The sequence below is a fragment of the Leucopleurus acutus genome, assembly GCF_964270905.1.
Source record: "Leucopleurus acutus genome assembly, chromosome: 3".
NCBI classification, from domain to species: Eukaryota; Metazoa; Chordata; class Mammalia; order Artiodactyla; family Delphinidae; genus Leucopleurus; species Leucopleurus acutus.
The window spans coordinates 10,844,863-10,853,799 of record NC_139145.1 but is presented as its reverse complement, the minus strand read 5'-3'; the positions used below and the strand labels follow the sequence as shown (position 1 = coordinate 10,853,799).

The 8,937-nt window shown below is 58.0% G+C and overlaps 1 protein-coding gene across 1 annotated transcript; it reads left to right on the top strand.

Annotated features, from left to right (window-relative positions):
- Positions 1 to 33: 33 nt before the first annotated feature.
- On the top strand, positions 34 to 8,660 carry YJEFN3 (YjeF N-terminal domain containing 3; the record flags this gene model as incomplete). Its single annotated transcript, XM_082835620.1, has 6 exons — positions 34 to 92; positions 4,087 to 4,195; positions 6,286 to 6,396; positions 6,632 to 6,745; positions 6,825 to 6,984; positions 8,455 to 8,660. The coding sequence occupies 6 exons, from the start codon at positions 34 to 36 to the stop codon at positions 8,658 to 8,660; spliced, it is 759 nt and encodes a 252-aa protein (XP_082691746.1).
- Positions 8,661 to 8,937: the final 277 nt, after the last annotated feature.

The window sequence follows — 8,937 nt, the reverse complement described above, 5'->3', positions numbered from 1 at the left end:
GGTGGCTGCCTGCGCGCCCAGATCACCTCCGCCATGAGCAGCGCGGCTGGCCCGGACCTAGCGGAGGCACCCGAGGAGCGGTGTTTCCTCAGGTCAGCTGGGGGGAGAGGGACGGGAGGCTGGGGCATGGCTGGAAGAGGGCCTGGGGGACCAGGGGCTGTAGATCAGAGGCAAAGGCATGGCCGGGATGGGGGGGCAGGGAGAATCCCGGGCCCATCCGCATTTCACTGGAGAGACAGCCTGCAGCTGCCGACACCTCCAAAGCTGCGTTACCAGGGAAACGGCATCTGCGGCAGGCCCGCCCGTCATGAATTACTCATCAGCACCACTGGTCGCTCCCCCATTACCCACAGCCTAAGCAGGGCCCGCCTCCCCTTTCCATCTTTCCCAGGGACCCTGGAGCCCATGCCCCTTGTCTCCCATCCGGGAAGAGCTGAGCTCTTTTAGCTCCTCAAATGCTCACACCCTCCTTGATAGTGCACCTGCTACTAACCCCTTGTTCAGAGAAGAAAACTGAAGGCTGGGGAGGGAAGCCACTGGCTGAGCTAGGGCTAAAGTGAGTTTTAAATACATGGGGCCACTTGCCAGTGGGCTGATGAATTTGGGGTCTGGAGCTGGCAGCTCTGGTTGTGCCTTCCACCTTGTCCTAAGTCATCCTCTTGTGTCCTCTAAGCGCTTGTGACGTGGGACCCCAAGCAGGGCTGTAGACCTCACTGTAAACCAGACCCCACAGTCCTTTGTGCGGCCACCTGCCCACTGTCCACTCAGCCCCTCTTCTCAAGGCAGATCCTGTGCAGCGACTGGCTGATGTCCAGACTCAGCGAGAGACCCAGCACATGCTAGGCAGGGGGAAGAAAGTATTTTAGAAGCTGGAGCTGTGACTTCACCTGGTGTGGGGGATGGGGGGGCCTCAGATGCCAACTAAGGAGTGATGGGGTGCTGTGTGTTGGGTGGGAGTGGAACACGGGGAGAGGAGGCTGAGATGAGAGACATAATGGGGGGGCATGTAAGGTGAGGAATTTGAATATTCTCTGAACACTGGGGACCCATAAGAAGGTTTAGGACAGGGGGTGGTGAAATCTGGTGTTCAAGTTTTCAAAGCCCCCTCGGCTTGTGTGGAGTTTGGGGGGATGTGACTGCAGTAGGCAGCCAGGTGAGCAATGATGAAGGGCTGGTGGGCAGAGGCACGAGGGTGGAGAGAAGCAAATGGAGCTGAGAAAGCAGGGAGTGTGTGGCACAGGCACCCTAGCCTCAGAGCTTCATCTCTAAAAAGCCCCCTCCTGGAGCATTTTGCCCCTTCTGGGGCTGGTGGGCAAATCCCGGGACCTCACAGCTCCTCTCATCTGGGGGCTGAGGTTGGGAGAAGCAAGAGGCACCCTCATAAACTGAGCACCATCCCCCAGTCCCATAACAGTTCTGCCTTATCCCCTTCCCTGCCCAGAGCAGCTGCTGCCCCTACCCTCAGGCTCCTAAGCCTGGACTGCCCTCTGCCTGTGGAGTCCCGGTTATCTCTCCAGTGACCGGTTAGGCAGGAAGATAAGGTTCCCAGTGGAGGCCAGAGGCCAAAGCTTTGGAACAGAGAAAGAAGAGGAGGAATGCATGATCCTCCCCCAGCCCTCCTGCGGGGGCAACAGAGCTGTCACAAGGTGAAGATAGAGGAATGAGCCATATTTTGCCTGCCTGCCTGCCTGCCTGCCTGTGCTGGGTCTTTGTTGCTGCTCGCGGGCTTTCTCTAGTTGCGGCGAGTGGGGCTACTCTTCGTGGAGGTGTCTGGGCTTCTCATTGCGGTGGCTTCTCGTTGCGGAGCACGGGCTCTAGGCACGCAGATTTCAGTAGTTGTGGCTCGCGGGCTCTAGAGCTCAGGCTCAGTAGTGTGGCACATGGGCTTAGTTGCTCCGCGGCATGTGGGATCTTCCCGGACCAGGGCTCGAACCTGTGTCCCCTGCACTGGCAGGCGGATTCTTAACCACTGCACCACCAGGGAAGCCCCGCCACATTCTTAAAGCGCCTTCGACATTCTTTCTCAGGAGCTGGGTCGGCCTGTCCTGGGGGCGCTCTTCATCTGGCCCCACCATGAGGTCTGTTTCCCCACCCGGTCCTTCAACCTCCTGCAGCATCAGCCGCAGACAACCTGGGAGTTGAATCTGGCTCTGCTCGCTGGGGTGACAAGGCATGTCACCTTGCCCGAAGCCTCCATCTTCCCCGTCTGTGTGGGACCCTGAAGTATCTTTCTGACCAAGTTTCTCAGCCTCGCTCTCTCTGCCTCTCTTCTGTCCCTTGAACCTGCCAAGTTCATTTCCACCACAGGGCCTCGGCCCTCACTGTTCTTGCCACCTAGATTACCTCCCACAGCACTCCAGGCCAGCTCCTCCAGGAAGCCCTCCCTGACTCCCCATCGTATAGCAATGCTTGCTTCCCACCTCCACACCTCCTGCTGCCTGGCCTGGTCACACTGCACAATTGGCTAGAAGGTTGTGGTCTCCTGCTCACAGAATCAAAAAAAGGAACCTCAGGATTCATCCCAACAAACCTCTGCCCATCTGAAGGTCTCCCTCTGCTTTGCTCACACCCCATCCGTGGCTCTGGAGACAGACACCAAGGGTAGAAGGCTCAGTTTTCCAACTTGCTTCCTACATGACTCTGGGCAAACCATTTTATTTATCTGAGTTGTTATATGTTCTTCCAACTCTTCTGGGCCTGGTCCTTTTACGATAATAATAATAATGATAATATCCTAATAACAATTATTATTATTATCATTACACTCTAGGGTGTGCTGAGCTGGGGGCAAGTGCAGTTCCCCAGCTGGAAGGGGTCCTGGCTATGGGAAGCTGGCATCAGGCTATAGACCCTGCCCAGCTGCTCCAGCCCCTGATTCTGGAGTGAAGAACGTCTTCCAGTCCTCAATGCCAGCCAGCTCTTCCTCTCTGTAGCCACCAAGCCGAGACCAAGGCCAACTTGGGCCCTGCTCTTAGAAGGGCCCAACACTTGGTTTAATACTCTGCCATCACCATCTTAAAACTCTTAATAATTATTGATCAAGGGGCCCCACATTTGCATTTTGCACTGGACATTGAAAATTAGCCTGTCCTGCCTTCTCTTTTGCAAGGCTCAGAGAGATGAGACGGACCTCAGTCACTCACTGAGCTGGGGGCTGAGCTTCACCTCAAGCACTTTGGCTCCATTTCTCTGGCCACAATTATTGAATTTTATCACTGTCCCTGAAAGAGGGATCACCAATGAGTCTCATAGCTGCAGGCGCCACAGCCACCTCCCCATGTGAGCCGTCAAACTCTGCTGCCTTGGACTTCCCTGGTGGCACAGTGGTTAAGAATCCGCCTGCCAATGCAGGGGACATGGGTTCTTGCCCTGGTCCGGGAAGATCCCACATGCCGCGGAGCAACTAAGCCCATGCGCCACAACTACTGAAGCCCCCGCGCCTAGAGCCCGTGCTAGGCAACAAGAGAAGCCACCACAATGAGAAGGCTGCACGCCGCAATGAAGAGTAGCCCCTGCTCGCCGCAACTAGAGAAAGCCCGCGCGCAGCAACGAACACCCAACGTGGCCAAAAAAACAAAGCAAAACAAAACAAAACTCTGCTGCCTTTAACACCCTCCTCCCCACAGGCACCCCCAGTCCAGTTGACCTCCAGTGTCCTAGAATCCTTTCAGTGGTTTTCACTGCCTGAAATCCACGCGTCACCCCCAACAACTAAGTCCTTCATGCTCTATTCCCCCCTCTGGGTTCCTCTTGCCTTGGGGGCTGGGGGCATCTGGGTGAGGCTCTGTATCCCATGCTTTGGGGCAATAGAACCAACATGCACTGCCATGCACTTCTTCTACCACCAGAGGGCTCCCGCGCCTCAGGCTTGTGCTCAAAACTCCCGCAGCCTTCCAGGCTTCAGTTCAACGGTGTGCACGATGGATGAGGAAACTGAGGGTCTTTGGCTCTGGGCACAGGGTGGGGGTGGCATCCGGGCCTGGCTCAGAGCATTGGTGGCACATTTCTGGCTCCAGCTGAGTCTCTGTCTCTAAGTCTTTCCGTCTCTCTGTGTCTCTGAGCATTTCTCCCCACTCTGACCCCCAGCACAGCCGAGGCAGCTGCCCTGGAGCGGGAGTTGCTGGAAGATTATCGCTTCGGGCGGCAGCAGCTGGTGGAGTGGTGTGGCCATGCTAGTGCCGTGGCTGTGACCAAGGTACCTGACCCCTGATCCTCAACCTTGACCCCAACCAGATGGCCAGCCCACCAGAGTGGAGGCCTAGCTGCATGACCCCCATGGCCAGGATGGTCATTTCTGCCCTCAAGAAGCCCCTCTTTGCTTGGGGCCACCCCAGCCCATCACTCAGATGGGGAAACTGAGGTCCAAAGAAGATCATCACTGGCCCAGGCCAGTGTGTTAACGAGCGTCAGGACAGAGACGGGGGTCCCCACAGATGTGGAGGCAACCACAGAGATGGGTCTGGGGCCCTTGACTGCCTGCCTCTGCCACCTCCTGGGTCTTGAGCAGAGGGGACGTCAGTTCCTGAAGTCTGAGCACCCGCAAACAACTCCCAGCCACAGGTGGGGGAACTGAGGCCCAGAGGTGGGGAGGGGTCTGCACAGGGCCCTGGGGGGTTGGAAGTAAAGCTATGTTTGGCTCTGGAGCAAACCCCCAGGCCTCAAGGTGCCTGCAAGAGATGCAAGAATAATAGCAATGACGATACTACTGTCCAGTGTTTCGTGTCCTGTTGCCAAACCACGCTGGGCCTCAGTTTCCTCCTCTGAAAAAGGGTAATAAACGGACACCAATTAATAAACACAAATGCCTTAAGAAAGTGCCTGATTGAGTCAGGGTTCCAGCAGGTAACCCTTTTCCTCTTCCTCCCCTTCTTCCTCCTCTTCTTATTACCACTGTGTACTTTTCTGTTCTTTTTTTCTTTTTTTTTTTTTTGGCGGTACGCGGGCCTCTCACTGCTGTGGCCTCTCCCGTTGCGGAGCACAGGCTCCGGACGCGCAGGCTCGGCGGCCATGGCTCACGGGCCCAGCCGCTCCATGGCACGTGGGATCTTCCCGGACCGGGGCACGAACCCGTGTCCCCTGCATCGGCAGGCGGACTCTCGACCCCTGCGCCACCAGGGAAGCCCACCACTGTATACTTTTTTAAAAACTTAATATCTTTCTTTATGGGGCCTCAATTGTCTTTTAACTTAAATGTTGCTAGTTCCAAGTGAAACAGATCCTGAGTGAGATGCTCAGAGGAAAAGAGAACAATGAAAATCAAAGCCACAAAAGCAAACCCAGTGTAGTAAACTCACGCCTGGCCGTTGATGACCAACCGTCCAGTTTTTGCGCTGAAAGCTCTGTGTTTGTCCAGAGGCCCCTTGGTCCTAGCCAGCTGGATGTTATCACTCTCCCCGACTTGGTTGTGGTCTGGGGCTCTGGGCATGGCGTGGTGGGGTCATAGGTAGGACCAGGTTGGGTCAGGACCTTGCTGAGACCCTGGGGAGGAGACTCAAAAAGGAAATAACTTTCCCTCTGTGTGGTTGGAGGTTAGAGTATAGTTGGGCCCCCTGGAGCCACCCTGGGCCTGGTAGAGACCCCATAAGCATGTCGGAGCCATTGTTACTCCCATTCGATAGAGACTGGGGAAGGAGAGTGAGCTGAGGCCAAGCAGAGTCAGGGTAGGGCTGAGACTCTTCTGCGTTAAAGAGAGGGAGATACACAGAGACAGAGAGGAGAGTCTGAGAGATACAGAGATGGAGAGAAAGAGAGACACAGAGGCAAAGACAGAAATGAGAGAAACAGATGAGGAGAGACACAGAGAGTCTGAGAGATACAGAGAGAAAGACAGGGAGGTGAAGACAGAGGCCAACAGAGAGGGACAGACGGAGAGAGACAGGGTATGGCGCGTTGGAAAAATACCCCCCTCCCCTACTCCCTCCAGCTTTGGGGCCTCCGGGAGGGATGGAGGCCTGGAAACATGAGCAGTGGGAGGGGCAGCCACTGCGGTGGAAAAAGGTGGAAGAATGTCTGCAACTCAGGCCGAGAATAAACAAACCGCACTCTGGGCTCGGGTGGTGGCAGGAGGCACGTTTTTCTGCTTGGGCTTGGCAGAGCCTGAGGCAAGGACTCTGGGTCTCCAACAAGGAAACTGAGGCCCCCAGAGGCCCCAGCCCCTCTCCTCCCGTCCTGTCCTCTTGCCTCCAGGGCCGAGCCCTATCCCATCCTCTACTCCAGGCCTCAGTTTCCCCGCTGGAGTAAGAAGTTCCGAACGCCATGCCTTTGCCTTTGTTGTGCCCCTGCCAGGTGTTCCCTTTGCCTGCCCACTCCCGGAAGCAGAGGACGGTGCTAGTCGTGTGCGGCCCGGAGCAGAATGGGGCAGTGGGGCTGGTCTGTGCCCGGCACCTGCGGGTGTTTGTGAGTAGCAAGAATTTCCTTGGCCTCTCAGGGTCACGCTCCCAACCCATCCTTGAAAAAAAATTGCTTCCTCCTCTTATTAGTGTCCCAGGGGGAGGATGAGGCATGTCAGGTTACAGAATATGCCCAGTGCTTGTGCCAGGCAGTGTCTGCTGCCTGGTACCCAGATCTGGGGACAGAGGCCCAGTGGGAGCCTGGGAGGGCCCCAGTGCTGACCCCTTCCCGCTCCCCACAGGAGTACGAACCAACCATCTTCTACCCCACACGCTCACTGGACCCGCTGCACCGGGACCTGACTACCCAGTGTGAGAAGATGGACATCCCCTTCCTGTCCTATCTGCCCACGGAGGTCAGCTCGGGTGGCAATTGAGGGGATTGGTGGGGGACAGTGCCCCAAGATCGCCCCCTGACCCTGCCTGCCCTCCCAGGTCCAGCTCATCAACAACGCCTACAGACTGGTGGTGGACGCCGTGCTGGGCCCCGGTGTGGAGCCGGGCAAGGTCGGGGGCCCCTGCATGCGTGCGCTGGCCACGCTCAAGCTACTGTCCATCCCCCTCGTGAGCCTGGACATTCCCTCAGGCATGTCAGGTGGAGTGGGGGGCATGAGGACCTGGAGGGCTTGGGTGGAGGCCCCTGTACCCTGGCTTCTGGTGGTCCCAGCCTGTCTGCCCACTCAGAGCCTCAGTTTCCCCAGCGTGGATGGATCCTGCACTCTGGGTGAGGCTGAGGGTCATGTCCATCCCTCGGATGGGGAGTACCCAGGCTGGTGCCCGTGTGACCCTGGGTCCCCTCCCCCCTACACCCAGCACAGTGTGCCCGCTGCCCACCCTGGCCCAGTCACCCAGGGCAGACGTGAGCTCACTCGGCAAAGGCCCCGCTCATCCTGGCCACCGCCCCAGGCCTGTTGGAGCCATTAGGCAATGGGCAGAACGGAACAAACAGCTGCTGGCCAGCCAGACCCTCCATGGGGGTGGCCAGACTCAGGGGGACATCACCCGGCTTACAAGACCCCAGGGTCATACCAGCAGGATGCCACAGAGCTGGGGGTGGTGTCTAAGGGAGGAGGTGGTCTGAGGGGACAGGCTGCAAGCTCTTGTCTGGACAGATAGCCTTGGACAGAGAGGGTCTCCCTGTTAGGTCAGAAGGGCTTATTAGTGGCCCCTAGTCTGAGGGTGGAGGCTCATTTGAGGGATGGCAGAGGCTACAACCCAATGAGGGAGGGGGCAGGGTCCTGCCAAGTCAAAAGGCAAGATCTAGTCTGAAGGTGAAGGCAGGGATGTCAGGTCAGAGGGAAGAGTCTCTAGTCAGAGGGAGGAGGCTGGTTGCTCAAGTTGGGAGGGGCGGGGGGCACATCTTGTCAGAGGCAAGAACCTGGGGCAAAGAGACAGGTCTGATGGGGTAGGCTTGCCTGAGGATGGTGGCAAGTCTGTCCCCTGAGTAGAGAGTGGGGATCTGGGAGGAGGCTGGGAGGTCTGGGTGGAAAGAGACTTCAGTTTAAGTAGGGGAGCTCAGGATTGATAGGCAGGGAGGTATAGAGACGGCAGACGCATAGGTCTGATTGGGAAAGGGCAGCAGGTATAAATGAGGTCGTCTGAAGGCAGAAGCTCTGGTCAGAGGAGGAGGGAAACATCTCCGGGGAGTGGGGAGAAACTGGCCTGAGGACAGAGGCTCAGTTTTTTTTTTTTTTTTTTTTTTTTTGTGGTACGCGGGCCTCTCACTGTTGTGGCCTCTCCCGTTGCGGAGCACAGGTTCCGGACGCGCAGGCTCAGCGGCCATGGCTCACGGGCCCAGCCGCTCCGCGGCATGTGGGATCTTCCCGGACCGGGGCACGAACCTGTGTCCCCTGCATCGGCAGGCGGACTCTCAACCACTGTGCCACCAGGGAAGCCCCCAGAGGCTCAGTTTTATGGGAGGCAGGTCTGACCAAACTCATGGGTCAGAGCAGAGGCTGTGTCTGATGGGGAAGGGGAAGTGGGTGATGGGGCGGCAGGTCTCTTGTCTGACAGCCTGCACCCCTCCCAGCTCCTGATCCCCGCCTCCCATCCTTCCTCCCCTCAGGCTGGGACCCAGAGACCGGCGGCGACGCCGAGGACGGGCTACGACCCGACGTACTCGTATCCCTGGCGGCGCCCAAGCAATGCGCCGGCCGCTTCTCCGGGCGCCACCACTTCGTGGCCGGCAGGTTCGTGCCCGACGACGTGCGCCGAAAGTTCGCTCTGCGCCTGCCGGGGTACACGGGCACCGACTGCATCGCGGCGCTTTGACAGCCACCCGTGCCCACGCGGCTTGGGCCCGCGCCAATAAACACACGTACCACCGCCACCTCGGCTGGGCCTCCTCTGTGCGCGGGGTCTGGCGCGGGGGTGGGGAAGCTCAGGGAGGAACTTCCCACCGGTCCCCTGGTGGCCCCAAGGCGGGAGGGATGGAGGGCAGACGTAAATGGACTTCTTGCTGGCCTCGGAGAAAACTGGAGCCAGAAGAGTGGAGGGTAGATTCAAGGTGGGATTTCCAGGCTGCTCAGGGTGGCCTAAAGCCAATAGA